The following is a 27,722-nucleotide window of genomic DNA, read 5'->3' as shown; positions in this document are numbered from 1 at the left end:
TTCTGCTCATTAAACTTTAATGTCTCACGTTCTTATAAAAGATCAAACACGTGTGATGAGCTCTTCACAGGTCAGTGTCTTTATTATTAAGTCTAAGTAAGAACCTGAGATTCCTCAGCCCACTGAAGCACGGGTCGGGATGATATGCCCTTGGTTTAATCATCTTGGTGAGAGTAAAGCCACGAACGTGAAGAGTTGTGATCATTCTGGACCCACACCAGACGCAGCATCAGCACAAAATACACAAATCAAAAAGGAAACAAAACTGAATTTTGATCCAGAGGTACACAGCATTTGTACAAATAGAACTCAGATGATTATAAATAGAGACATGATGGGTGAACAGAAAACACAACAAAAACACAATGATTTGATTCTTATCGTCTGTGCAGGGTCGGTTGCGACTGCTCGTTAAAGTCGCTAATCCAGACCCAGCATTTGAGTCCAGCTGGTTTTTAACAGCAGGACTTTTTTAAGATGTTCATTTACAATAATCAACAGTTATAGAATCAATAGTTTTGACATGTGTTTATTTAACAGTGACGTGTTCTTCGGTTTCAATAATGAACAAAATAAATCAAAATCTGGTCTTGAGTCTGACCTCTGACCACCAGCTGACCAGACCTGTCGCTAATTGGTCAAAACAACTAAGCTTTGTGCTGAAAGTCAAACAGCCTCAATGTGAACCTTAAACTGATGATTTTTTAAAAGCTTTTTGTTGACAATTGAAGAAATTAAAACAGACTAATTACGTAATCTGACCCAATCTGTTTGAATGGTAGTGATGCATCAGCTGATCACCCACCTGTAAACAACCACATTATTTAAGAGGAAAATGATAAGAAGCTTTCTGATCACACATTTATCACCACCACTGAATCTAGTTTCTCTCTCTTGACCTCTGACCCTTCCTCATCCTCCAGGTCATGTCCTGTTCCTCTTGTCTCTCATTGTTTACTTCACTGAAAAATAATGCGACCAGTTATGCAGGACTCGAGTCCTGGTAGAACCCAGGCTGGGTCTGATCCTGTCTGGGCTGCTGGCTTCCCAGAAATTAGAGGCACACATAGTGATCTTCATCTGCGACATTCTGCCCGAACCTGGACATGTCACTGCAGGCTCGGCTCTGGGCCCTTCAGAGATGTCAGACTCTGGTGAGAAAGTGGAGGCTGAGCGATGCTGGGATGTGCAGCGTTTCCAGGCCGAGAGCCGATGGTGTGAACGGGAAGAGGACGGGGAAGATGTGCTTGGTATCCACCAGCAGCTGTGGAGGGTCATTTCTCTCCTGAAGATGGTTCTGGACACAGACACTTGACAGTTAAACAGCAATATTCAAAGAGAAACCTGGACCATAGCACCTCATTAACACACAGTGGCCACTTTATTAGACACAGCATTTTGAAACGTACGGGACAGCTGCTGCATGTTAAATCCCTCAACCACAAACCAGAGGCAGCAGCAGCTTAACTGAAGGTGCTGAAGCAGCTCATTGTGGACTGCTGACCCAGGACAGATCCCAGTGACCATGTTTATCTTCCATCCACATCTGGTCGTTTCCTGGGTCCAATCTGACAGCTGTCACTTAGACCACTGCTCAACCTGTAGGACCTGGAGCTTTAATGTGATTGAAAGGTGTTCCCAATAAGCCGGCCACTGAGTGTAAATTGTCTGAGGCAGTTAAAAAATTCATTCATCACTTAGCTTTAAAAAACATCTGTGAAGAAGGAAGTCAAGGTCCTGTAGAGAAGAGTCTTAGCAGCAGCAGATACATTTGATAAACAGGAAGAAACTGAAGGACTGATTGTGTAAAATGTCGGACCACAGTGTGAAACAGTCGGGAGCAAAGAAGCACAGCTGGTTTACAGATGCATGTGAACGTCACCGCCGCCAGGTGCTGCTGGGTCGTACCTGGATGTTCCTGATGAATGACACAGTGACTCGTTCTTCAAACTCGTTCAGAGGCGTGTAGAGGTTCAGGATTTTCACGATCTGGAGCAGACACAGGATTCAGCATCATTCTCTGTTTTCTGAGACGGGGGAGGACGATAACCTGATAACCCACCTGTTGTGTGGTGAGGGCGGTGCACAGCGAGCAGATGGCTTCAGCGTCCTGAGACGTCTTCTTCTTGACCTGCAGCAGCTGAGCGGCCTGGATGATTGGATCCAGAATGGCTGCAGCTTTGCTCTGGAACAGGTTGTTTGCTCTGAGCCACTCCTCCATCTGACTGGTGTTGTACCTGAACACATGCACGCACAGACTTCACCGTACAGACTCCAGCAGACAGGCGGTGGCGTCAGACCCCGAGCAGTCTGCTGCCTGTACCTGAGCTGCATGCCTGTGCTCCAGGAGCAGATGTCTTTACGCAGCAGCAGGTTGTTGAGGGTGACGGCGTTGATGCAGTGGAAGAGCTGTCGGACCACCTGACCCACGATCTCTGGATCCAGACCGTGGTCCCGCATGATGCAGTGAAACTGCCCCAGCTGTCGGATCAGGGCCTCCAGAGTGTAGAAGCTGGGCCCGTCACCGTCCATGCTGGACGAGCGGTTCCTGTAGCCCATGGGCTTCACCGCCGCCAGGCTAGGGATGCTCTCGCTCTCCAACATAGCTGACACTGGAAGACGGGACAAGAACAGAAACCTGAGTTCAGAAACAAAGGAAGACAGAGCCAGCAGGAATAAAAACAGCTCCAACATTAGGACCAGGTCCGTGTCAGTGAAGTACTGTGAAATTACTGAGAACTGCAGCTCTGGTAATAACCAGCAGGAGGGATCACAGACTGCTGGGGTTAGGTTTGCTGTAACCTGGTTAGATGCAGATTATATTTCATTATTTCTCTGGATCACAATACAGGTTGTCATGTTTCCAGAGAAGCCTTAACTTTCAAGCTCAGCTGACACACGTCTGCAGCACCATGACCTTTGGAGCTGAGTAGCGTTACCCATGTCAGTCTGTGAGGTTGCTGAGGCAACAGCTACACAGCAGAAAGCAGCAGCTCTGCTGATGAAATGAGTCAGAGCAGCACAGAAAACTCCCGGAGGTTAAAGTAAAACAGTTAAACCGAACCTTTCACAGACGGAACAAACATCAGCAGTTTCACAAACAAGAAAACAGTCCCAGAGCGGTGATTGTGATGTCTACAACCCAACATGATGCCACCTTTTATTTCAAATATTACTTTATTGGATCTGTTGTCTGGTTTTCGTTCAATTCGTACAGACAGTGGATCACAGGCGATCAGCTGAGGCTCATCTGTCATCGCTGACTGTAAGAAGCGAAACTGCTGCAGGTTCAGCTTGTGGCTCTGTGGTTCTCTGTGCATCAGTGTTTGAAGAGTGTTTTTGGTTTGACAGACATCGTTCTACTTGCAAAGATGTGGTTTTATATGCAAATGAATCTCAGCCGTCCCTGATCCTCGTCCTGTGGATCACTCCCATTTGAACTGCAAGCTGCGCAGCGTTTGTGTGCGGACGTGTACAGTTCCACGTCCACTTCCACAGGGTGGACCTGACCTTCATTTAGGTCTTCTTGCTGAGCCAGCGAAACACACCTGCAGCAACTAGAAGCTAAAATCATGTCATCACGCACGCACACATCAGTAGCTAGCATCGGGCCAGTGGGTGCTGGTCTCACCGATCATGGGCTGGATGATGCCTTCAGCCACTCTGATGAGCTGCTGGTAGATCTGGATGGACAGGTCGCTCAGCACCTGCCTGTACTCGGCCAGGTCAAAGTTCTTCAGACAGTGCTCGTTCTGCTTGGCTGTGTTCTGAGTCATGAAGGCCTGAAGGAGAAACATGTTAGCGCACAGTTCAACTGGATGGTACCGTCTGTCAGATGCCCCCGCCCCCGACCTCATCTCCGCTGTACTGCTTCAAACAGTGGAGCAGACGGCTGGTGTTTGCCAACCAGAATGACGTCGTCTCGAAGTCATCGCTGTTTTTCTGGACACAACAAGAGAGGTAGGAGTTAAATCAAGGAACTAAAGGAACAAAGAGAGGATCTGGGTCCAGAGCTGCATGTGAGGAAGACTCAGACCTTGAGGACCTTCTTGATGGCATTGATGGTGGAGGTGAGCAGAGACTCCACCTTCTGGTCGTCGTTGATGTAGTCGGCATGCCGGATGCACATGAAGAGGACGTACGCAGGCAAACAGGGGACAGTGGACGACACCGTGTTGGGTCTGATGTCTGGAAGCACACAGGCACATTTACAGGTTCAAGCTTCTTAATAAATGCTTGTTTAGGTCAGGAGGTGGATCCATCATTCTAGCACTGGTTCCGTTTTGTAAACGTGGCTGAGGATTTTTATATTTACTACTTTGAGCTGCTGCGTGTTTCAGTTCAAGCAGAAGGTTCTGGGCCAGGGGTCGTGCCAAAGGAATACAGTGCATCCGGAAAGTATTCATAGCACTTCACTTTTTCCATTGTTATAGCCTTATGCCAAAATGAACTAAATTAATTTATTTCCTCAAAATTTTACACACAATACCTCCTAATGACAATGAGCAAATGTTGCAAATTTATTAAACACAAAAAAATGAAAATTCACATGTACTTAAGTATTCACAGCCTTTTCAATGAAGCTCTAACTTGAGCTCAGGAACATTCTGTTTCCACAGATCATTCTTGAGATGTCAGCAGCTTAATGGAAGGTCACCTGTGGTAAATTCAGTTGGACATGATTTGAAAAGGCACACACCTGTAAAAGACAAGTAGCAGCCCGCCTGGAATTTGCCAAAAGGCACCTGAAGGATTCATGGACCGTAAGAAACAAAATTCTCTGGTCTGATGAGACTGAAATTGAAGTGTTTGGAGTGAATGCCAGGCATTACGTTTGGAGAAAACCAGGCACTGCTCATCACCAGGCTAATACCATCCCTACAGTGAAGCAGGGAGGTGGCAGCATCATGCTGTGGGGATGTTTTTCTGCGACAGGAACTGGAAGACTAGTCAGGATAGAGGGAAAGATGAATGCAGCAATGTAAAGAGACACCCTGGATGAAAACCTGCTTCAGAGTGCTCTTGACCTCAGACTGGGGCAATGGTTCATCTTTCAGCAAGGCCATGACCCAAAGCACACTTCTAAAATATCAATGCAGTGGCTTTGCAAAACAACTCTGTGAATGTCCTTGTGGCCCAGAAGAGCCCAGACCTAAATGCCATTTAACATCTCTGGAGAGATCTGAAAATGGTTGTGCATCGTCGCTTCCCATCCAACCTGGTAGAGCATGAGAGGTACTGCAAAAAGGAATGGGCAAACCTTCCCAAAGACAGATGTGCCAAGCTTGTGGCATCATATTCAAAAAGACTGTTGAGGCTGTAATTGCTGCCAAAGGTCCATGAGCAAAGCATTGAGCAATGGCTGTGAATACTAATTTTTCTTTTTTTTTTTTAATACATTTGCAACAATTAAAAAAAATCTTTTCTCTCATTGTCATTATGGGGTATTGTGTGTAAAAGTTTGAGGAAATAAATTAATTTAATCCATTTTGGAATAAGGCTGTAACATTAAAAAGAATGTGGAAAAAGTGAAGCTCAGCGCCGGTGGTTCCCTTAATAAAAGACTCAGTCCTGTTTGTTCCACCTGTTATTACAGCACATACCATCGACCTGTGACTGATTGACCTCCATACCTGTGATCAGACTCTTCACCAGCAGGGCTTCGTCCTCCTTGGCGTACTCCAGCATCCCCTCAAAGTCCTTCTCCTTCCTCTGGACAGTGACCTGTCGGATCAGCTCAGGCTTGGCCCGGGGGGTGGGAGAAGCCACCTGAGCAGCTGATACAGACACAGACACAACATCAATCTTTGTTCACTACAGATGTGAACAGCTGCAGAAACCCCTGTTACCTTCCAACTCCTGGACCTTCTTCATGTAGATCCTCAGTTGCTTCTTTAGCTTCCTCTCATTCTTCTCCAATTTCTCCATCAGCTCCTTGAGGTCCTGCAAACAGGCAAATACAACATTGTGAATTACACCACGGAGTCTGTGGCTTTGCTTCAGGCTGCAGCTGCAGGCTTCCTCACCAGGTTTTCGTTGGTGAGCCGTGTGATCTCCTGCTGGACGCTGAACTCCACCTGGGCCTCAGGCGACAGAGACATGGTGTAGTTTAGGATCTCCTGCTTCTTCTCAATGTCATCTTTCAGCAGCTCGATCTGAGTATGAAGAGCCTCCAGCTCATCTTTATGCTGCCGAGCCTGAGTCTGCAACTGGGCCTCCAACAGCCTGAGGACCAAGAGGAATAATAAGAATAAGAAAACGTTTAATTGTCCCACACTGGGGAAATTGCAGCTTAGTACAATACAAGTACAGAGAATACACACGATACAGAGAAAAGAAAAATACAGAAACAAAATTCAAAGTCAAGTTGTGTTGGCACAGTACAACACTATACAGGTGGGTAGAGCGAGTATGGATTCATGGGAAAGGTTATTGCATATTGTATAAATATACAATATTGCAGAGGTTTGCACAAATATTGCAGAGGAGATTTTCTACATAACCACTGATCAAGTGGGTGAGTTTTTGGACCAGTGCTGATTGTACAGTCTGGTATCAGCAGGTACAGTAGGAATCCCTCCTTAACACCTCCTTAACACCTCCCACCCACCCTCGGTGGGTGGGAGGACAGGGTGCGTGTTGACATGTAAACGCTAGGGGTTTGACTGGTCGAGGTAACAGCAGGTGACTGAGTAGCAACTACTTCTACTACTTCAGGGAGCAGCTGTTCCAGAAAATGCTGAAGCTTCTCAAGTATCTGTGAAATATTTACTCTATACTGGATTTGCGTTTAGTGAAGGTGCTTCATGTGTCTGAGCTGCTGGTCCCAAAAATAAAAACCTGCCTGAATAAACTACCAGAATGTAACATGTCTAAGGTTTGGATCCAGGTTCTGAGCCATTGCTGTTGCTGGTCCTGATCAGACTGTTGAAAAGGAAAGCAAAGCAGAGAAAGGAAACCTGGCCACTTCTTTGAGGCCCTGGTAGGCAAGGCCCAGCTCCCCATCTTCATTCAGACAGCACCAGTCCTGCTGGCTACTGGTGTCCAACAGGTCACAGAGGGCAACGAGACAGAGGAGACAGAGCAGACGGTGAGAAGCAAGCGGCTGCAGGTTACAACTTAGAACCACGTGTTCAGAGGCTGAACCAATGGCCGCACACTAGCGCCACACAGTGGTGGCAGTTTGCAGTCACAGAACTGTTAACTAATTATAGCAGAACTTCACCCAGAGCCGAATGGCTTGGTATCACACTCACACACGTTATTGAACTATGTCTGATGCAGGTGATTCTTACCTTTTGGAATCGTACAGACCGTGATACGCCTTAAGAGCCTCATCTTTATCCACCGGCTCACTGTCGTTGTTCAGCTCTGGAACTTTATTACTCAGCTGCAAACAGGAAGCACCAGGTCAGAGTCACATATTTAAGAAGCCAGTGCAGCCTACAGTACGTGTCCTGCTCACTCACTATGTGCCCGTTCTTCTCCTGCAGCTCTGCGTTGCTGACTATCTGACTCTTCAGAATCAGGACCTCCTCCTTGCGGGCATCCAGCTCCTCGCTGGCTGCTTTGAGCTGACTCAGCAGCAGGTTGTAGGCGTCCTGCTCACCCTGCGGGTCGCTGTGAGACGCCCGCTCAGACATGCTTCTCCTCAGCTCATTCAAGTCATTCTTCAGCTTCTTGTTTTCCGACTCCAGCTCCTGTCTCTGCTCAGATACAGAGGATGCAGGTGAGGGCGATACTTCACAGAATGTTATTTCTACAGTACTTACACCACACTCAGCCCCTTCATAGTATGTTTTTATCTACAGGTTCCTAAAAAGGGGTCAGTGAGTGTTTAAACTGTGTAGCTAGCAGGAATATCAATAATAATAATCATAATATATATATATATATATTATATATATATATATATTATATATATATATATTATATATATATATAATAATAATTATAAAACGATGATGATGATGATGTGCCATTTGCTACCTTCAGGTTGTCGTAGGCTAGATCGGCCGTCTCCTGCTCGGACATGGGGCTTCTGGCCTCAGAACCCTAAAGCAGTAAAATGAGTGAATGAACTAAACACCACCGTGCATTTAACCTCAAAAGGATCAGGAAACCGCCGTTCATGGTCTGAAGACTGAGTCACCCTGCGCTTGGAAAGCTCCTCCATCTTGTCCACGTTGCTCTGCAGCCTCTTCCTCTCCTGCTCCAGCTCTCGGACTCGTTTCTGTAGCTTCATGAACACACTGATGTCCATGGCAGCCTTCTCCACTCCCATCTCCTGTAACGCAGCCATCAATGCCATACGTTCACTGACCACTGTGAAAAATAAATAACCTGGCGCCAAGACATTTAGGTGGAACTGAAGGATGTTTCACAGATGTGACAGTAGATTTCCTTTTTTAGGTTGGCTCATCTATGTATTTTTCCACCACTCCAGTTCTGATCTGATGAGAAGACTCACCTCCACCAGCTGAATGGAGTCCTCAGTGTCTCCGACCTCAGAGGTGGACACCGACGGGTAGTTGGAGTCCGACTCCAGGCTGCTCTGATTGGACGGGTTTCTCCGGTGGCCAGGTTGGAACTGAAGCACAACGGGAGATGCTTAGCTGCTATAACTCAGTCCTAAACACATGAGGTGAGCCTGATGAACAGGCTCGTCACCTTGGACAGAGACATCTCTTCTTTCAGGTTGTCGTATCTCTGCTCAAGTCGGGAAAACTCGTTGAGCAGGTTCTGGTAGCGTTGTCGCTCCGCATCCAGCTCGTTCTGCAGAGAGGCGTTGCTGTCGACCTCTGAAACACACATGCATGTAAGGACACACAGCCAGAGGATGTTGATGATGACATCACAGAGGAGGGCGGGTGATCTCACCGTCGGCACCCTTCACCTGCTGCAGAATCCTGCGGTTCATTTCTTCCTTTTCACTCTTGAGCAGTGAGTTCTCTCTCTCCAGCTCCTCTACCCTCTGCAGGAGCAGACGTGACGGGGAATCAGCACCTGAGGCTTCTACACCTCTTTGCGTCTGTGGGTGTTTCGGCAGCTCACCTGCGTCAGGTCCAGCTTCTCTGCGCCGTGCTCCTCCTCCAGCCTCTTCCTCTCTGCATTCACCTCCTGCAGCTTCTGTCTCAGCTTCTCTAGTTGGTCCTGCAGCGACGTCACCTGTCCTCCATCCTCTTGCTGGCTGCGGAGCTGCTGCAGCTCCTTCTGCAGCTTGCTCAGCTCTGTGTTCAGACTGGAGTTGACTGTCTGCAGCTGCTCGCTCTGATTTTTGAACTCCTTATTCTGAAACAATAGTAGTAGCAGTAGCAGTAGTACTATCAGTACGTGCACCTCTGCATTTGTACGACTGAGCGTACCTGATCGTCCATCTTCCTCTGCAGCTGGACGATCTTGTTCTCCATGCCCGTGTTGAGCTTCTTTAGGTGTTCAGCGGACCGGGCTTCAATCTTCAGTTGCTTGAGCTGCCGCTTGGCGTGCATACGCCGGTACGCACACTGGATGATGACGGCGGCATCACGTGCCCGTCTAAACCTCCTCCTCTGCAGCCAGCCGCGGACAGTCTTTTGGATGATTATGGCCTTGTGGTGCAACAGGAACTGCACAGAGAGGCATTCAGAGCCACATGACCACATTCCATTAAATTACAAACGCTTTGTGTCCAATTCACTCATTAGGTCAAGGTGGGGCCTCAGAGCAGGCTGATCTGTGCTAGATGTCTTTACCTCCCAGTAAATCCTACGGGTGAACATCCCCCTGGTGTAGGCCTGGATGGTGACCACAGCCCGTCTCAGTCTCAGATAGGCCCGTCGCTCTCCCACCATGCGATACTGCTTCTGGCAGATGAGAGCAGCGCGAGACAGACGCAGGAACTCTGCATATCTGAGCAGAACAAACAAAACAGGGAATGTCTGGACCTCCAGTGACTCTGCAGCCTTGTATTGGTTCATTTGTGGTGTCTGAATGAATGTGTGATGTCGGAAGCCTTCTGTCAAACACCAACACACCTGCGGGCCAGGTATCCTCGGCCGTATCTCTGCAGAGTGATGGCTGACTTACAGATCTTTCGGTATCGAACTCTCTGCAACCAACCTCGAACCGTCTTCTGGATCTTGATGCAGGCCGCACGGAACTTATCCGCGCGGAGCTTCTCCAGATACGCAACCTGACCCGCTCGGAAGAAGATCTTGGTTTTACCAAACTGGAACATGTCCTGCTCCTGAAAACAAAAAAAACAAGCAACTGTACTGTATGCGAAATGAACTGGAAAGACCACATCTGGAACTAGACCATGACATCATTCTCTGTTTTGGATCACTGGCTGGTTCTGATGTTTGTCAATTGAAAGACTGAATTAATAAACTGACTATGTTGTTTTTTTGTGGACTAACTTTATATGCGATAGACCGCTTGGATGAAGTGTCTGAACAGAACCGTGGAGCCGAACGGGTCGGTTCTACTCACTTTAATCAGCGTCTCCAGCAGGTTTTTACAAACCAGCTTTTTGTCTGCTGATGTTATGTCGGATTTTTTCATCAGCACCCGGTACCTGCTGAAGAAGTCTGGGTACGTCCACCTGCAAACAAAACCAGACACTTCTAGTTTGGGTTTCTGGCAGAACTGCGCTCATCATCTGTTCTGGTCTTGTCTGGTCCTTCACACTAGAGAAAGATGACGACAACCCCGAGGAGGGCGGACAACAGACAGACATGATTCACCCAATGTGCCCAATTATGGTAATTTCCCCAATAAAGGACAATAAAGGTATTCTATCTAAATAGCACAGATGTGTAGGGATGTCATGTGGGTCGTATCACCTGGACGGGTATCCAGCGGCGCTGATCCGGATCGTCTCCAGGACTCCGCAGGCTCTAAGCTGCTGCACTGCTCGCTTCGAGTCAAACCTGCAAAAACAGTCACAACAATCGTCTGCGTCTGGTTCCAGTTTCTGCTTAGCACAGAACATTTGCTCGTACCTCCTCATCTTCTGAGGCATCGCATGTGGCAGGACCAGTAACAGCTAAGTGTTTGGGCTGAGAGCTGGGTCAGACTGAATCATGTGAGTCCTGTCATTTAATTTATCAGGCCTGAAATGGACCTCGTGCAACAGCACGTCAGCAGATCACCACCAGAGTAGGTTATTTATGTGAAGGAGACAATGGATCAGCTGTGAAGAGCCATCACTGATAACATACTGCTGAGCTGCAGCTTCCAGCACCGCACACCCAACTCCACTGGTCCTGCAGAGAACTGGAGCCAGCAGACTCACGTGAACGCCTCCTTGAAGTCATTTGGTTTGATGCAGCGGACGTAGTGAGGAGTCGTAGCGTTCAGTGTCTCCATGAGGAGCTGCAGAGAGCTGCGGAACTGCAGGAAACACAAGCACATAGCTTAGCTAGCATAGCACAGCAAAGACACGGACACTCGTCTCTTTGTCTTCAGGTCGGGTCGAACCTCACCTGGTGTCCCACTGTCTTCCTGTGCTCTTTGTTGGGAATCTTGGGAACGACCTTAGCCGGTCGGACGTTCACTCTAGATATCTTGGAAGGGGGGGTGTCATCTCTGTCGCTGAACAGATCAGCTATGAGCTGGAACTTAGAGAACAGACACACTCACATGTTACTCACAGGCCGATCCAGAACCTGACCCATTTAAAACACATGAATCTACACTAAGAGCAGAGCATGTGATGGCTGCTGCTCCAATTACGACCAAAACCAAACCTCTGACCTCGGTGGGTTTGTTTTGGTTAAGAGCACCACTGCAGGTGGATCATGGTAGAGCCGCCATCCACCAATCATAGGGTTGGTGGTTCGATTATCATGTGCTGAAGTGTCCCTGGGCAAACACGGGTTCTAGTTCTTACCTGACTGGCCTTCAGGATGTTGATCTGCTCCTCGTACACGGTGTCTCTGTTCTTCTCCAGGAATCCCTCACACTGATACTCCACCTGTCAACAACATTGGTCCTGCTCCATGAAAACACTCCTGAGCAGACTGGTCCAGCTGATCGGGTTCTGGTACCTCTGTTACAAGGTCAAATCCTGCTCAACAGCTGGAAGATTATGGTTTCCAGTTTATAGCTTCAGGCCCCATAATAGGCCACAGTAAAATAATAAACACATCATTATCAACCATTAAACACGATGGTTCCTTTCCGTGTAAGAATCTGTAAATGTCCTGACTGAGTGGGTCTGACCGAATCAGAACCAGTACCAGCCCATTCTGTTTCAGTAATACTGCAGCATCCTTCGAGGCCTGGACCTGGGCAGGTAAAGCCGTCCGTAACTCACCTTGTCAGCGAAGTGGATGATGATGAAGGAGGAGTTGGACATACGGGGCTTCTGAAAGTGAGCGCTGCTGGTGTGCTGCATGTAGAGCTTCTGGGCCCAGTTCTGATCCGTTCCCTTCGGCACCTGAAACACAACAACAGAGCTGCAGGACGATATTTTTATCGACTTATCGACAGAACTACTTCAAAAAGCAAAGGAACCCAGGGGAGCTGGCTGAATAAATCATCCGCTGCCAGAACCAGATGTTTTGAATATCCAGATCAGCTCAGAACTCATCAGAATCTAGTTGGAGATCAGTAAACCCTTGTTTCTCTACAGTACCATGTTCTGTAAATCTGTGGAACCATCCTTACTTTACACTCCTCGTCCAGCAGGTCCAGGATACCGAGCCGGGCCTCAATCAAGTCAATACAGGGCTGATTATCATAGAAGTCTATCAGAGTCCAGGGGATCTGCTCCTTCATGTACTCCTCCTGCTCCAGCTTGAACACATGCTGCGGACACAAAACCAGAACAGAGTCATCAGTAGTCACCATCCAGTGGAAATGGTGTTAAAATGTTCTGGGTTCATGGACAGGCTCAGCAAGAAGGAAACAAGTCTCACAGAGTTAAACTGCTGCTGCAGCTTCTCGTTGGCGTAGTTAATGCAGAACTGCTCAAAACTGTTGATCTCGAACGTCTCGAACCTGCAGTTGGGTTGTGACACGTTCACTGGACGAGGGTTTGACTTTGATCTAACTTCACAACATTTGAAGATGGGCAGAACATTTCACATTAGGTTCAGTTTTAGGTCGTACCCATATATGTCCAGGACTCCGATGAAAGAGTTCTGCTTGGACGACGTCTGCAGCGACAGGTTAATGTGCTCCACGATCCAGTGGAACATGCGGGCGTAGATGTGCTTGGCGAGGGCGTCGCGGGCGTTCTCCGCCTCCTTGCTGGACATCTTCTTCACGTAGGTCTCGGAGGCGGTGGCCAGCTTTCTGTTGCACAGCCAGTTCTCCATCTGCTGCAGCTCCACCCCCAGCAGCCTGCAGAAGTGTTTGAGGTGGGGGTCGTCATTCTGCAACACACAGAGCCGTCAGACAACTGGAACGGACCCAGACGCTGCTGCTTTTGGGTCCGGTGCCGACCTACCGGGATGTGACAGGACTCTCCGTCCCTCTCGCTGCAGATCTGCACGTTGCCCAGGTGAAGGATGGAGGCCATGACTTTGAAAATGTTGATCTGACTGCTGTCCTTTATGCCTGTGAAGAGCAGGTGTGTTAGAACTGGTTCCTGCCTCCAGCTCCCCCTCCTCCTGCTGCTGCTGCTGTCCCCTGTTACTCCTCCTCCTGCCCCCCCTCTTCCGGCCCCCTCCTCCTCTTCCTCTGCACTGCTCCTGCTGCCCCCTGTTCATCCTCCTCCTCCTGCCCCCTCCTGTTTCGGCCCCTTCCTCCTGTCCTCCTGCTCCTCTTCCTCCTCCCCTCCTGCTGCTGCCCCCTGTTCATCCTCCTACTCCTGCCCCCCCCCCCCTTCTGTCTTCCTGCCCGCTGCTCCTGCTGCCCCCTGTTCCTCCTGCTACTTCTGCACCCTCCTCCTCCTAATGTCCTCCTGCTCCTCTTCCTTCTCCCTGGTGCTCCTGCTGCCCCCTTCTCCTTCACCCGCCTTCCTCCTCCTCCTGCCCCCTGCTCACCCAGCAGTGTGAAGGCCTCTCTGGTCTTTCTGAAATCTTCGGCATCGTTTACGCCTTCGATGAAGATGTTCTCTCCAAGGGACGTGTAGGTGAAATCTTCTGCGCTGGCTGCAGACAAAGGCAACGAGTCACAGGTGATTCAAATGGACTCTAAGCTACACAGAGGTTAATGTGGGCCCTCAGACAGATCTGGTCGGGTTCTGTTCGCACAGAGCTGGACTCACAGAGACTGAGGTCTTTGAACTCTGGCAAACTGCACGAGGCGCAAAGCTGATAGAAGATGTGATAATTCCTCTCGTCTTCAGCCTGTGGCACAAACGACAAACGACAAAGATGGTGAGCAGGAAGGAACCATGAGGCTTCTGCCTGTCCGTCTGATCCAACGGACCTGAAACACGACCCGAGACTTCTCCAGCAGATACGTCCTCATGTTGGCGCCAATTATGTGGTAGTTTCTACTGAAGCCGATCTGAATGTACTTCCCAAAGCGGCTGCTGTTGTCGTTCCGAGTGGTTTTGGCATTTCCAATGGCCTGGAGGGTGGACGGAACCAGAACATAGAGTGGGTCAGACAGTCAAAGAGGAACATCCAGACATCCCATCATGCACGTCCCTGCACCCTGACTGTAACACTGACCTCCATGATGGGGCTGGACGCCATCACCTTCTCCTCTACGTTGGTGTCGTTACTGGACCCGCCCACCGTGGCGAAGTACCGCATGGCGTACTTGGCAGAAACCGTTTTCCCTGCTCCTGATTCTCCACTCACAATAATGGATTGATTCCGCTCGTCTCTACAGAACCACAGAACGTTTTTCATCCAACACAAAACCACCTCAGCTCATTGTCACTGTTTCACTGTAACTCAGCTACAGCAATGCCTTAAGCACGACTGTGTTCTGGCCAGACCTGGACATCTGCTTGAATGCTTCTTCGGCCACAGCGAAGATGTGCGGGTCCATATCTCCCATGTTCTGACCGCTGTAGGCGGTGATGACTTCTTCTCCATAGATGTGCAGCTGCTCGTACGGGTTGATGGCCACGAGCACGATGCCTGGACACACACCACACACACATCCTGAACCAGTAACACTTGACCTTCGGCTAAGTTAAAAAAAAACAAACCAAATGTATTAAGTAAATATTTAAAAATGAGAAAACAATTAAACAAAACACTATTACAAACTCTCAGCTGAGAAGCAGGCCCAGGTACTGACCGCAGTACGTGTAGATGTGATTGGACTCCAGGAAACGGACCTTGAGGTTGTGCAGCACAGCGGGTTCGTGCAGGTAACTGAGTGCAGTGAGGTCGTTCTCCCCCACCAGGATGTCAGGGTTGCGGAGGAACGGGAGGGGATTGCCTTTTGGGCCGATGGGGTACTCCACAGACTGAGACAGAACATGCAGACACAGTGAGCGTGAGTGAACCAGAACCAGTGTCAGAGCTGTGTGTGATTACATACCGTTTCATCTTCCAGTCTGAGGTGAAGAACCGTCTCTCCTTCCTTGTAGTCTCGTGTGATCTCTGCAGCCTTCCACACATCATCAGGGTCCGGGATCCAAACCCGAGTGAACTGAGACACACAGGTCAGTCATAGATCAACAGAACACACATTGACCCTGTGCACAGCTGTAAAAGGACTTGGGACGGGTCAGCACAGCTGACACATGAGGAACCTACTGATGTGATGAGCTTCTGTCTAAATGTCCACAGCTTCTACATCTGGTTTGTTACTGGCTGTCGGCTCAGACGGGTTCAGCTGTCCTCAAAGAGGAACAGCTCCAGAACCAGCATTGAGTCCTGTCCACTGGTCGGGTCTCATTACTTCAAAAGGTTGCACTGAGCATCTGTGTGACATTCAGATGCTAAGTTAGACAGCAATACTGTGATTTACTCTGAAGGGAACACAGTGAAGACAGCGCTCCTTTAGTCGGCTGTGTCCCGTTTCAGACTTGACTCTGGGACTAAAACCAAGGCTCGACTTGTTTACAAAAATGTGACCAAGGTGAAGCAGCAGCAGCAACAGTCTGTGACCCGTGGAACAGTTCTATCCTCATCTCCGACTGGAGCAGAGCACAATACACAGGAACGGCAGCTGCTTAGAACACATCCAGCTCAGAACCAGTCCAAAACACAGTATGAGTGACAGGAAGGTGTCTAAACCTGCTGCTCTGTCCCTGTGTGGCGCCAATAAGCAATGTGTTTGTGCTAATGTTGACATCAGGTTCCGATCCAGTATTTACACTCGTAGAAGTAATAGTAGTAGTTATTATGACCTGCACGTCCAGATAGATCCATTCACTTAGAGATTTACTGAATAACGGAAATTCTTCAATTTAAGGTGGAGTTTGTAAAAAGATATAAGGTGTGTAAACAACAGAAATCATCGCGTTTAGTGGAAGCTCATAGATCCGATTTGGATCCTTCCAACAGGCAAACTGATGAAGAGGAAGCTACAGGTTGACGTCAGCATTAACATCAAACTGAGCCGAGGAGGCGATGTCACAGCTTCATCTGCTTTAATGCAAATCTGAAGCCAGAAAGTCATTTACATTGAACCAGGAAACATCCATCGAGCTGCTCATAGAACAGAACCACAGATGCAGGTTTCTGATGACTGGACCCGGTTCAGTACACTTAGACAGCTTATGTTTAAACTTTAGATGCTTTATTTCCATTTCCTCTGATTCTGAGTCACAAATCCACAGGCCCAGAGCCTCGGCCGGGTCTGAAGGTTCTGAGAGATCACTTTTCAAACAGGGAATCAGACGCATTCTGCTGTAGCAGATATTTCACTGTTTAACTGCTACACTCTTCTCACTTATTTACTGTAAATGTCTGTTTTTTTTTCCAGGCTCCTCGTCTAAAATGATTCTGTAACTGAATGTTTGGCATCATCTTATTAACGCATGGATCTTTGGCCCTAAGTTCGGTTTCTGGGGTTTGAAAAATCTGAACCAGGCTTCAGTGAAGCTTTATGAGTCCTAAACATCCTGAAGCATTTTATTTCCCAATGGTCTGTTGAATGTAAATCTTCATGAACCAGATCATAATAAAGTTAAACTGTTGCCATGGCAACATTATTTACTAAGGCTTAAACAGACCATTAACTAGTTTCCGTCCACCAGCTCGTCATAATTAAATGAAATCATTGTTGTCAGATCCCAATATGCTGCATTCATTGATAAGAGCAGCCAATCAGACCAGGCCTGTATCTGGGACAGAGTCTGAAACCAGCCAATCGCAGAGCAGCACGCCGTCTGCACAGGGAGCGCCACAGCAGAAACGGGCAGTAACGAGGACACACACACACTGAAAACACAAAAAGCAGTTTGTGTTTTTCCTGAAGTGAAGCGGGGGAAGGGGAGGGGGCGAGGCCAAGCACAGCACACAGACAGCTGACCTGTGGTGATGCACAGGTCCATTAACCAGACTGAACCGACAGCTCCAGAAATACAGTGTCTACATCATCAACTATAGGAGGAGGAGGAATAAGAACCCACATGCTTGTGATTTGTCAAATCAGTAGTTCTGACGTTCAGGGTCTCAGGTTCGGTTTAATGACCAGAACCAACTGACCGTTGTGACAATTGAAAAGAACTGACGATCAAATGTCTGCTCCAGGACAAAGCGAGGAATCCAGCAGCAGGTGGAGGTTTGGGTGGAGGAAACCTGAATAACGGCAGAGCTCAAGTTGTTCTGCAGGTTTAGTGGGAAACCATTCTGAATAGTCAGGTCTGGATATGAAGTCAGCCGCTGGTACCGGCTGCTCAGGTGTCGGCCGGTAGAGAGGAGTGGGCTGTCTCAGGTTTCCACACAGGTGAGGCCCCGCCCACCTGTGAGTCACACAGTGACATCACCCTGAGGGCAAACGCTGGGTGTGTCAGACAGGAAGCTGCAGGGCCCTGCAGCTGACTGGCATCTGGAGGCAGAGACAGGTTCTCCTGAAAGCAAAGGTCACTGATACTGTAGCTCAGCTAATAAACCGGGTTCTTCATCGGGCCAGAACCCAAGACCAGAACATGAATTGTGGAAGGGTTTTATCTTCACATTAAGCAACACCTGATCTTTCTGCTGCTGACCTTTGCTGTGTCTGTTTTCTGCTCAGAGAGCAGTGAAACAGAACCAATAGGTCAGGGACTGGCCCGATCCCTGTCTCAGTGAGTGTCTCCTCAGAGTCCCCGAAATCAGGCAATAAACGACCAATTGATGCTTTGTTTCTTCCTCGTACTTACTGTGACCCATGTTTCACACTTAACAGATGACGCTGGTACTGAAACTCCAAACCTAAGAGCCGAAAACCTCCAGAGGATTTTTCAAGTTCTGGTCCATTGGGTTACTGTTAGACACTTTGAGATCCAAAAATGTGGATGTTTAAGATTCTAATGTGAATGCTTGTGGGTAAACTTGTTGGGTTTGGGTTATTGGCATCAACAGTATTCAAAAGTTCCCTGGCTACTTCCTTAGTCATCAAAACCAGCCCTACCCTAATCCGGCTTCACAGAGTCCCCCCACCCCCAAATCCACATGAGGACAGTGATGGATTTAACACAGGTTCAAATTAATAATCTGGTCTGGATGGTTCTGGACAGGATAATCCTGAAACCCTCCTTAAAGACACTGAACCACCAGAGGACGACATCTGCTCCAAATGGTCCACACAGTCAAAAGGCCAGGACCAAACCGTAATCCCGTGGATTACTGTGTCAGCACGTGGACAGGCTTTAAGTGGGCCTACTTAACGTGGATCCTCCAAGAGAACACGCATCACATACGGTTGTGTCAGGACAACAACACGTCTCCATTTACTGGTACATTACTCATCAAACCTGACTCTTGGTTAAGTAAAGTAGAGTAAAATCCCCTGGAGGGCCTGATGATAACTGAGCAGCACCGGTCGTATCATGAAAAGGTGAAGTGCCAGTGTGTTGGATACGCTGGCCCACGTGAAGCTGACGAGGTTCTGTGACCTCAGCTGTTACACAGATGTTCCCATTGTTTTGTCCAGCTCCTTCACATCGGTGAGGACAACAAACAACAACAAAAAAAAGCAACAGCAAGACCAGAGGAACTTTAATATTTCCACTGAATCTCATCCTGATTGGGTCAGTTCGGTACCAAACTCATCTACAGACTGATATAAACAAGCATATCCGATGCCAGAAACAGACCTAACCAGCTTCTATTCTGTCCCACAGACTCACTGGACAAAGCCTTGGCTGTGAACGCAAAACCTTCCCTGGAACCCATTCATCACTGGACCTCTCCACTGGATGTTTGTTGACAGTGTTCTGGTTTCAGCTGCTTGTTAACAGTAAGGAGGTTCTGTTACATCACTCCAGTGTAAACGGATCAGCACATCTGCTCTGACAGAGCCCAGAGTCCAACTGTGCTGACTCTAAACCAGGACCCTCTGAAGCCAGAGGTCTGATTAGGGCTGAAGTGTAAGTGTTCCTGGTCCTGGTGATTCTTCCACAGGCTCCCCGTGCATCTGTTCCAGACTCTGATCACATCCCAGAGTTCCAACACTCCCTAACTCACCGTGACCACGTTGGGATTACGCAACGTGCACAGCGCCACCTGCATGCAGCAGGTTAGTGCACCTGTTCGAAGTCCGTTCAGACGTCTGCACATTTCTGAGCAACGAAAAGCTGCTAAATGGTTCCAAGAGAAACCGCGTTAAAAAGACAGATTTGGTTCGTGTCTGGCTGGGCGGTCTCCAGGCCCGCTGGGTTAAAGGCCAGTCTGCCACGGTTCGGCTGAGGCAGCGTCAGGTGTTTGATTTCCAGGTAGAGCAGAAACTCACCTTTGTGAACAGCTCGTTCACGGACATCTTTCAAATCAGTTTCCCTCCTGGACGAGCTAACTGCGCTGGGTCCGATCCATTACGGATCCACAATAATCCGTTTCTCCGGTCCGCAGTTTCCGGCGGTGGCTGCAGGTCTCTGCGGAGTTACGGACACTTTGTTCGTTGCAGCCCCGCAGGTGTCGGGCCACGTACGGCTAATTGCAGCAGTTTTACTCTGTTCACAGACCGGGTCAGAACCACAGCGAGCGATCCACAAACAAGTAGCGACGCACAGTAAGAAAGTGTCCGAGCACTTCCTGACAGCCAGAGCCGTCACAGTTTCGAGCTTCCTGGATCCCAGTCAGGTCGTGCGCGCTCGTGCGCGCTCATTCGCTCAGAGACGCACATGCCCAGAGCGCCGGTCCTCAACATGAGACTCTATGTTAAGACACTACAGAGGGCCTTACTGTATATTAATTACTAAATAGAGTCTACGTCTATGCTCAAGCTGAACTCACAGAACAACTGATTCACTTCGTCATGAAATAAATCCATTAATTAGTCAAAGTTTATTTTGGAGCTTTGGTTTATTTTGGTTCATTTTTGAATCGAGCAGCGCCAGTTTTTCTTTGACCTGAGATGCTCCATCCATTCATTTTCTACTGCTTGTTTCCATGCGGGGTCGCGGGGGTCCTGAGCTGCTCCTTGTTCTGAATTCATTTATTGCTTTTGTTTAATGTCTTTCAGTGGAAGCCACGCCCACAACAATGACATCACGCAGGTAAAACTATTGAACTTGAAAACGTGTTGGATTAAATTAATAACCGGTTTAAATCAAACTTCTGTGTTAACTGAAACTGAAATAAAAAAATCCCGCAGCTTTTAAGAAGTTTGTGAGCTTTTCTGATCTGTTGAAATGTCCATCGAATAAAGAAACACAAGGTTTTCACAATATAATATAACCAACGTCACATCTAATGTCTGTAATGAGACTTCACAGATCTACCCTCGAGGATCAGACTAGTTTGAGGAAACCCTCGGATCCTGGTGTGACAGGCTTTACCTGGGAGTAGAGGTGGAAGCCGGTGCTCATCCTCAGCTGGAGTCTGCCGTGTGGCCGCTCCCTCTGCAGGTATGAGCTGTTTACCTGCTGGGTCCCACCCAAAGGCTCGGTGAGGGCGGCTCTAGAACCTCGGGTGAGACCCAGCTACGCAATGTGTGAGTGGTCTCATTGTGTGTGACATCCTGATGGAGGCAGGTGTGTGTGTGGAGCCGTTTCCTCACGTGGGTGAATCTAGCACCGATTTCATAACACAAACAATCAACATGACAACAGCTGCAGGTCGCTGACACAACAACACAGCTGTTCACGGCATGTTGACCTCTGTAGATGTGAATCACTGTTGTTCACTAACTGAAATCAAACCAGGGCAGATCCAGTTCTGTCCAGATGCTGTTGGATCTAGGGATTACTGGCATTTAAAACAAGCTTTAGGCAACACGCCTTCAGTCAACACTGAAACAAACCCCAGATGATCAGACCCAGCACAGCTGGGCTCAGAGACGGTTCCTGAACCTCTACAACTAGATTTATTACTTGCTTTGCTCAGAACACACTGATTAGAACATTGTAGTATAGATTAGACCCTGGTCCATGTGAGTCCACCTGAGCTGGGAACGGATGAGCTCTACCTCCTTCTTGGTGATCGTGGCTCTGCCATATATGTCTAAGCAGAACACGCTGCTGGTCTGACTGGGTTTCCTTCCTGATAACTGGTTGGCCTGGTGCCTGTCATGCGACAGAAGTATGGGTCGCTGTGGTTCTGCTGTGAGTAAGGACAGAACAACGGCCACGATGCGAACAGCCTTTATTTCTCTTTACAAGACTTCATTGCCCTGTAGACCAGCTGGGCCTGAGGCGCTGCCGGGGGCAGATCTGGACCCCTCAGCTCTCCTGAAGGGATGGGGAGCTGTGGTATGAGACATGGGTCTGGACAGGATCTGCTCCTTCTTCTGCTCGTACAGCTGCTGCCGGGCCAGAGCCTGCTGGTACTCTCTCTGATCCTGAGCACGTTCCTCGCGCCGAAGGTGCTGCTGCTGCTCCATCTGAGCCCTGAGTTGGGCCTGGTACTCCTCGCAGGTCTGCTTCTGGCTGTGAGGACCGACAAATGGGTCAGCCTGGTGAACTGCGCATACATAAGGTGAACACACACAGAACCGCCTACCATCTCCTGTCCTCCTCGTCTTTTAGCCTCATCTCCTCCAGGGCTCGGTTCAGCTCGTCTCTGTCTCGGGTCAGTTCTGCCTGTCTCTGCGAGTTCAGGTCCACTGCAACACATACAGGGTTAATCTGAAGATGTAACTGGAAGGGATTTACCTCAGATTCAACATTCCTTACATCTGTGCTGGATCTGCAAGCTCCGGGCCTCCATCACTTCGCTCATCAGCCGGTTCCGGGCCTCCCGCTGCCGTTGGCTTTGCTCCTCGCGTTTGGTCCAGGTCTCCTTCAGCTTTTCCTCAATCAGCAGCTCCGTCTCCTCGTCTTCTCTCTTCTGCTTGTGCAGCTCATCAGACAGATGCTGTCGGTAGCGGCGCTGCTCCTCACGCAGCTTCACCTGAGGAAACACACACACACACACACACACACACACACACACACACACACACACACACGGACCCAGGGCCCAGTTCAGTTTGGCTGAGGTGTAGCCTTATGTGAATCAGACCAGTTCAGACCTGATCACTCACACTGGGTCCAGGTACATTCACTGCTTTCACCTGAAAAGACGCAACTGAAATAATCACAGCAACGTCATGAACCACGCACACACACACACACAAACACTGCGACTCCGACGCCACCTGCTGGTCACACAACGGTACAAGCAAGTACATCGTATAAGAGACAAATAGAATGAGAGACCCGTGTCAATCATCTCTGGCCGACATATTTACCTTCCTCTGAGCCGCTTCTTGTCTCTCGTCGCGCTCCTGGCCCAGCAGCTGCTGCAGGATGCTCATGTCCAGCTCCAGCTCCTCCTGCTGCTCTCGGGCCAGACGTTTCATTCTGAGCCGGAAGCCCAGGTCCAGCTCCCGGCGCCGGGTCCGCTGATCCCGCAGCTTGAGCTGCTGCTGCCGCTGCTGCTGCAGCTTCTGCATCTCCTGCTGCTGCAGCTGCAACACACGGTGTATTGACCTTTATAGAGGAAGTGCTCACGGAGCTGTGGCAGAAACACGAGCAGATGCAGACCCGGAGTCGCGCCTCCTCCTCCCTCAGCTCCCGCTCCCTGAGTTTCTGCTGCTCGGCCGCCTCCACCTGGCTCCTCAGGACGTCCAGCTGCTCCGCGTTTCTCTGCCGCTGCCTCCGTTCACTCGTCTTCTCCCGCTTGTCTTTGGCCCGTCGATCGGCCTCCCACAGCTCCTCAAACAGCTTCTCCTCCTGCTGCTGCCGCTGCTGCTGCTCCTGTCGGCTCCTCACCTGAGCAGCTCGCTCCACGCTCACCTGCTGCTCCCGCCGTTTGCTCTGCAACGTCCGCAGCTCCTCACACTGGTCCCTGAAGGCATCACGGACACATGACCGCACAGTAGTTGTACTGGAGAGAAGCATCGGAGCACTAGTACCTGAACACCTGCTCCAGTCTGTCTGACACCAGCTGCTGTCGCTCAGTTTCCCTCCTCGTCCTCAGAGCTTCGGCCTTGTTTCGCATCCTCGTCTGTCTCTCAGCCGTCGTCTCCTTCGTCTCCTCCAGCTGCTGCAGTAGCTCCTGCTCCTCCACCTCCAACAGCGCGCGGAGCCTGACGGGACAAACAGGTGAACACGGCACAGCTCCCGCGCATGCGCAGCACCTGTTTAAGCGGTTAACTCCGCATTGGTCTGAACGAAGCAAAACGTAAGTTGAAAATACCGAGAAACAGAGAGTATTGGACCCCAAAGATCCTCACTGTTATAATTGTGAACAGCGTTACGTCTCTCGGACCAACCTGTTCCTCCGCTCCTCGATTCTGGACTCCTGCTGTCTCACTGCAGCTTCGACGTGTCTCTGGACCGCTTTTCCCAGGAAGCGACGCTCTGAACTCTGCAGCCAGGAGTTCTTGATGCCCCAGTTCTGCTGGTACCGGCTGAACTCCAAGACCTTGCCTCGGTCCGCTTCCTGTTTCTGTCTCTCCAGAATCAGTTGGTCGGCGGGTCTCACCGACCGGACCCTGGCTCTCTGTCCGATAGGGAAGAGACATATTACAGAACTGTGACTGTGTTGTATGTGTATGTGTTGCCATGGCTACGGACACCACTGCCCGGGTCTCACCACCGCCACAGAGTGAGGCGTCGGTCCGGTCACCTCTCGACATCTGGTTCTGTTACCCAGTAGCATCCTGGTGGTTCTGGTCGCTTCTAACCGATGATGAATGATCTCAACGGTTTGACTCGGCCTTAACGTCGCGCAGATCCGTTACTATGACGACAGTCAACACTAGGAGGAGCGTGCGTTTCAGTTCACGCGTCAGTTCAAGGATGTAGCGCCAGTTCTGACAGGCCTTGGTGTGCGCCAAGGTGCAGGAGAGCGGAGGTGAGGCAGTTAAAATGCACTGTATCATCCACCAAGAAGCACTTCGAATACTGATGAACACTGTGAAACGATAAAGATAATTCGAGTATGAGCACTTTACCATAGAGAATGTCAGACGTTCTTAACTGGATGCTGAATACGGGGACCCGGAGTCAGGTTTTACAATCATAATACATTAAAAGAGTGTATTTTCACTATTTAATTGTCAGAATGCATATTACTACTGGCCACATTTCACATTTTATCATCATTCCTATATCACCTTGAGGAACATATATCTTTCATAGCAGTAAGAGACCTGACCTGTAACTTCCATTTACAGTATTTTTGACAATTCATATTCATTCTAAAGTATAGAGAGGTGTAGGTGTTCAATTTTGCCCCCTTAGTAAAGTTTTATGATTATTTTAAAACTTTAAATACTGCTTTAATCAGTTTTACAGGATTGCTCTTCGTTAGGATAACATAGAATACTTCACTCAAGGTTCAAATTTACTTCTCAAGTGTCATGATCCGTGTCTTTGTTTCTAGTTGTTCCCTGTTTTCACGTCATGTCCTGCTTGTCTTATTTTGGTTCCAGTTTCCGTTTCCTGTTTTATTTTGGTAGTCTCCCGGTCTCTGTTTTGTGTTCTAGCTTTACTTCCGGTTTCTTGTCTTGTCACAGCTGTCCCTGCTCATTACCCACACCTGCACTCTGTTAGTCATCAAGTCACTGTGTATTTAATCACCACCTGTGTCCTTAGTTCCCTGCCAGATTGTCGTATTCGAGTTCCCTGAGTGTTCGTGTTTGATGAGTTGAGTTCCCTGAGTGTTCGTGTTTCCCGTGTCCTGTTCCTGCCTGTATCATGTATCCTGCCCGACCTTGGATTACCTACTTACCGTGAGTTTTTGCCTGTTCCCTGTCTGTACTTTCGCCGAGCCTTTTCTGTGTATGACCTGGACCGTCTGACCGTGCCTTTGAGAATAAACCCTTTTGTTGATTAAATCGCCTCCGTGCTGTGCATGTGGGTTCGCCGTCTGCCTGCTTCGAGTCCCTGACAGAACAATCTGGCCAAACTTGGACCCAGCCAGCACTTAGCCTCCGGTCAGGTCAGTGACTGTTTTTCCTTGTTTTTTTTACGGCGAATATAACTCTCCCGCGGAAGTATGAGTTTACCTGCGCCGAGCTACCCAGCGACCTACATAAGTATTTCGAGATCCTTGCGGAGGATTACCGACGGGCTAGTAACTCGGAGGATCAGCGCAGCGCCGTAGAGGTGGCAATAGTGACGCTGGAGGACGATGACACCGCGTTAGATCACCCCAGCGTTCATCGCCTCTACGAGCGACTATGCGCGAAGTTTGATGAATTAAGCGACACGCTCTGTACCACGCCAGCGCCAGTCGCACCGCCTATGGTTTCGGTTTCCTCCTCCCCGCCCCGTCGGATCGTCGTGCCTACACCAACCTGCCCAGCTCCATGGTTATTTCCCTGGGAGGATTTCCTGCTCTCACGCGGCCCTCAGTCTCCAGTTCCGCCGCGCGCTGCTCGGTCTCCAGTTCAGCCGCGCGCCGCTCAGCCTCCAGTTCAGCCGCGCGCCGCTCAGCCTCCAAGTCAGCCGCGCGCCGCTCAGCCTCCAAGTCAGCCGCGCGCCGCTCAGCCTCCAAGTCAGCCGCGCGCTTCTCAGCCTCCAAGTCAGCCGCGCGCTGCTTCTCAGTCCTCCAATTCAGTCCTCCGTCTCTCAGCTCCAAGTCAGCCGCGCTCTTGCTCCTCCATCATCCTCTCGCTGCTCATTTCCAAGTCAGCCCTCGCTTGCTCATTTTCCCAATCAGCCCTCTCTCTCTCAGTTTCCAAGTCAGCCGCGCGCTGCTCAGTCTCCAGATCAGCCGTGTGTTGCCCAGACCCCAGATCAGCCGTGTGTTGCCCAGACCCCAGATCAGCCGTGTGTTGCCCAGACCCCTGATCAGCCGTGTGTTGCCCAGACCCCAGATCAGTCGTGTGTTGCCCTGACCCCAGTTCCGTCCTTGTCCCCGTCAGAGGGCGCTGTCCGTCTGACGACTGTTAACCCCACCCAATCAGGCCCGACGTCTCCCCCGTCGAGCTCGGCAGCTGTAAGCTGTCATGCCAGCTCCGGAGGGGACGCCGCTCCAGTCCCTGTCGGCCATGTTGCGGCCGTTCCAGTCCCTGTCGGCCATGTTGCGGCCGTTCTAGTTCCAGTTCCTGTCGGCTCCTCAGAGGAGGACGCCGTTCTAGTTCCTGTCGGCCAAGTAGAGGCCGTTCCAGTCCCTGTCGGCCATGTTGCGGTCGCTCCAGTCCCTGTCGGCCATGTTGCGGTCGCTCCAGTCCCTGTCGGCCATGTTGCGGTCGCTCCAGTTCCTGTCGGCCATGTTGAGGTCGTTCCAGTTCCTGTCGGCCATGTTGAGGTCGTTCCAGTTCCTGTCGGCCATGTTGAGGTCGTTCCAGTTCCTGTCGGCCATGTTGAGGTCGTTCCAGTTCCTGTCGGCCATGTTGAGGTCGTTCCAGTTCCTGTCGGCCATGTTGAGGTCGTTCCAGTTCCTGTCGGCCATGTTGAGGTCGTTCCAGTTCCTGTCGGCCATGTTGAGGTCGTTCCAGTTCCTGTCGGCCATGTTGAGGTCGTTCCAGTTCCTGTCGGCCATGTTGAGGTCGTTCCAGTTCCTGTTCCTGTCGGCCATGTTGAGGTCGTTCCAGTTCCTGTCGGCCATGTTGAGGTCGTTCCAGTTCCTGTCCCTGTCGACCAAGTTGAGGTCGTTCCAGTTCCTGTCCCTGTCGACCAAGTTGAGGTCGTTCCAGTTCCTGTCCCTGTCGACCAAGTTGAGGGCGTTCCCGTAGGCCAAGTTGAGGGCGTTCCCGTAGGCCAAGTTGAGGGCGTTCCCGTAGGCCAAGTAGAGGGCGTTCCCGTAGGCCAAGCAGAGGTCACCCCTGTCTTTGACCCCGTTCCTGTCGGCCCTGTAGCGGTCGTTCCAGTCCCCGTTCCTGTCGGCCCTGTAGCGGTCGTTCCAGTCCCCGTTCCTGTCGGCCCTGTAGCGGTCGTTCCAGTCCCCGTTCCTGTCGGCCCTGTAGCGGTCGTTCCAGTCCCCGTCACCCGTGGAGCCGCAGCGCCCGCCGGCCCCCAGGAGGAGGTCGCGCCAGCCGTAGTTCCTGCGCACCTCCAGGAGGAGGTCGCGCTAGCCGCAGTTCCTGCGCACCTCCAGGAGGAGGTCGCGCTAGCCGCAGTACCTGCGCACCTCCAGGAGGAGGTCGCGCTAGTCGCAGTTCCTGCGCACCTCCAGGAGGAGGTCGCGCTAGTCGCAGTTCCTGCGCACCTCCAGGAGGAGGTCGCGCCAGCCACAGCTCCTACGCACCTCCAGGAGGAGGTTGCGCCAGCCGCAGTTCCTGCGCACCTCCAGGAGGAGGTT

The 27,722-nt window shown here is 50.1% G+C and overlaps 2 protein-coding genes across 8 annotated transcripts; both read right to left on the bottom strand.

Annotated features, from left to right (window-relative positions):
• On the bottom strand, positions 1-20,949 carry myo5b (myosin VB). 4 transcript variants are annotated; one of them, XM_055513423.1, is made up of 40 exons: positions 20,825-20,949; positions 15,436-15,546; positions 15,190-15,361; positions 14,882-15,026; positions 14,610-14,766; positions 14,362-14,505; positions 14,198-14,279; positions 13,974-14,081; positions 13,436-13,545; positions 13,096-13,361; positions 12,903-12,984; positions 12,652-12,792; positions 12,299-12,421; positions 11,873-11,956; positions 11,466-11,600; positions 11,276-11,373; positions 10,824-10,910; positions 10,471-10,582; positions 10,014-10,225; positions 9,732-9,888; positions 9,366-9,605; positions 9,055-9,291; positions 8,881-8,974; positions 8,671-8,801; positions 8,471-8,590; positions 8,153-8,287; positions 7,990-8,055; positions 7,470-7,706; positions 7,296-7,390; positions 6,960-7,037; positions 6,027-6,225; positions 5,850-5,943; positions 5,634-5,777; positions 4,037-4,188; positions 3,853-3,942; positions 3,632-3,782; positions 2,324-2,612; positions 2,063-2,237; positions 1,909-1,989; positions 1-1,297 (listed from the first exon to the last, which is right to left on the bottom strand). In XM_055513423.1, the coding sequence occupies exons 1-40, from the start codon at positions 20,852-20,854 to the stop codon at positions 1,145-1,147; spliced, it is 5,517 nt and encodes a 1,838-aa protein (XP_055369398.1). In that variant the 5' UTR covers positions 20,855-20,949; the 3' UTR covers positions 1-1,144. The 4 variants fall into 4 exon arrangements, with proteins under 4 accessions (XP_055369398.1, XP_029025243.1, XP_029025241.1 ...); XM_029169410.2 differs by lacking the exon at positions 20,825-20,949 and adding an exon at positions 19,780-20,145; XM_029169408.2 differs by lacking the exon at positions 6,960-7,037.
• A 663-nt stretch (positions 20,950-21,612) lies between these two features.
• Positions 21,613-24,472, bottom strand: cfap53 (cilia and flagella associated protein 53). 4 transcript variants are annotated; one of them, XM_055513427.1, is made up of 9 exons: positions 24,099-24,472; positions 23,743-23,972; positions 23,383-23,556; positions 23,012-23,315; positions 22,717-22,935; positions 22,510-22,626; positions 22,160-22,376; positions 21,987-22,089; positions 21,613-21,913 (listed from the first exon to the last, which is right to left on the bottom strand). In XM_055513427.1, the coding sequence occupies exons 1-9, from the start codon at positions 24,129-24,131 to the stop codon at positions 21,640-21,642; spliced, it is 1,671 nt and encodes a 556-aa protein (XP_055369402.1). In that variant the 5' UTR covers positions 24,132-24,472; the 3' UTR covers positions 21,613-21,639. The 4 variants fall into 4 exon arrangements, with proteins under 4 accessions (XP_055369402.1, XP_055369400.1, XP_055369401.1 ...); XM_055513425.1 differs by having other exon boundaries at positions 24,066-24,468; XM_055513426.1 differs by having other exon boundaries at positions 22,510-22,623; positions 24,066-24,468.
• Positions 24,473-27,722: the final 3,250 nt, after the last annotated feature.

This window comes from Betta splendens, chromosome 12 (assembly GCF_900634795.4).
Source record: "Betta splendens chromosome 12, fBetSpl5.4, whole genome shotgun sequence".
Classification (NCBI taxonomy): domain Eukaryota; kingdom Metazoa; phylum Chordata; class Actinopteri; order Anabantiformes; family Osphronemidae; genus Betta; species Betta splendens.
Note: the sequence above shows the minus strand (reverse complement) of the source record. Positions and strands in the feature narration are given on the sequence as shown.

Coding starts and splice junctions, on each gene's coding strand:
- myo5b (XM_055513423.1), bottom strand. CDS start 20,854: ATGAGCACCGGCTTCCACCTCTACTCCCAG. Junction 11,374..11,465: donor GGAAGACAGTGGGACACCAG/GTGAGGTTCGAC, acceptor TGTTTCCTGCAG/TTCCGCAGCTCTCTGCAGCT. Junction 1,298..1,908: donor CATTCATCAGGAACATCCAG/GTACGACCCAGC, acceptor GTCTGTGTCCAG/AACCATCTTCAGGAGAGAAA.
- cfap53 (XM_055513425.1), bottom strand. CDS start 24,131: ATGCTACTGGGTAACAGAACCAGATGTCGAGAGGTGACCGGACCGACG. Junction 22,627..22,716: donor AAGAAGCGGCTCAGAGGAAG/GTAAATATGTCG, acceptor TTGTGTGACCAG/CAGGTGGCGTCGGAGTCGCA. Junction 22,377..22,509: donor TGAATGTACCTGGACCCAGT/GTGAGTGATCAG, acceptor GTGTTTCCTCAG/GTGAAGCTGCGTGAGGAGCA.